The sequence below is a fragment of the Phalaenopsis equestris genome, unplaced genomic scaffold (genome assembly GCF_001263595.1).
Source record: "Phalaenopsis equestris unplaced genomic scaffold, ASM126359v1 Scaffold180630, whole genome shotgun sequence".
Taxonomy (NCBI): domain Eukaryota; kingdom Viridiplantae; phylum Streptophyta; class Magnoliopsida; order Asparagales; family Orchidaceae; genus Phalaenopsis; species Phalaenopsis equestris.
The window spans coordinates 1-500 of NW_018200579.1; the positions used below are offsets into that span (position 1 = coordinate 1).

At 47.2% G+C, this 500-nt stretch overlaps 1 protein-coding gene across 1 annotated transcript; it reads right to left on the reverse strand.

The window, feature by feature from the left end:
• Window positions 1-82: 82 nt before the first annotated feature.
• LOC110034272 lies at window positions 83-422 on the reverse strand (the record flags this gene model as incomplete). Its single annotated transcript, XM_020738552.1, has 1 exon — window positions 83-422. A coding segment is annotated over exon 1 (264 nt), but the record flags the coding sequence as incomplete, so codon positions are not given.
• Window positions 423-500: the final 78 nt, after the last annotated feature.

Genomic DNA, 500 nt, shown 5'->3' on the forward strand with positions numbered 1-500 from the left:
GTCACCTGTCCAAAATTCTGCAACCTAATTAAAAAAAAAACAAGGGAAATTTACGGGAAAAAATAGGGGTGGAAGCGCGAACCGAGATGACGAGTAGACCTCGCAGAGCTCCGCCCCGTCGAGTCCATTTTGCAAGAGCTTGAGCAGAGTTCCTTGACGCATCTTTGAGGCGAGGTGCGTTGGAGGAGAGAGAGACTCGAATGCGATGGGAAAGCGGCGACTTCCCGTCGGCGGCGAGGCCGGCAAACAAGTCTCGTAGAACGGCGCCGAGGCGGTCGCCGTCGCCGGCAAACTCAACCTCAATGTCGCCGTTGGATTGCTTCGCCACTTCCTCTGATTCCGCCATTTCTCCGATCTTAGATTCTGATCCGAGTTCGAAGAACAGTGAGGGGTTTACAGTATTTTCCGAAGCTCTCCTTAAATACTTTCTTATGCATTTATATTTATAACTAAACTTTAATTGTTACGAATTTATCGTAATTTTTGTATTTTTATATTCA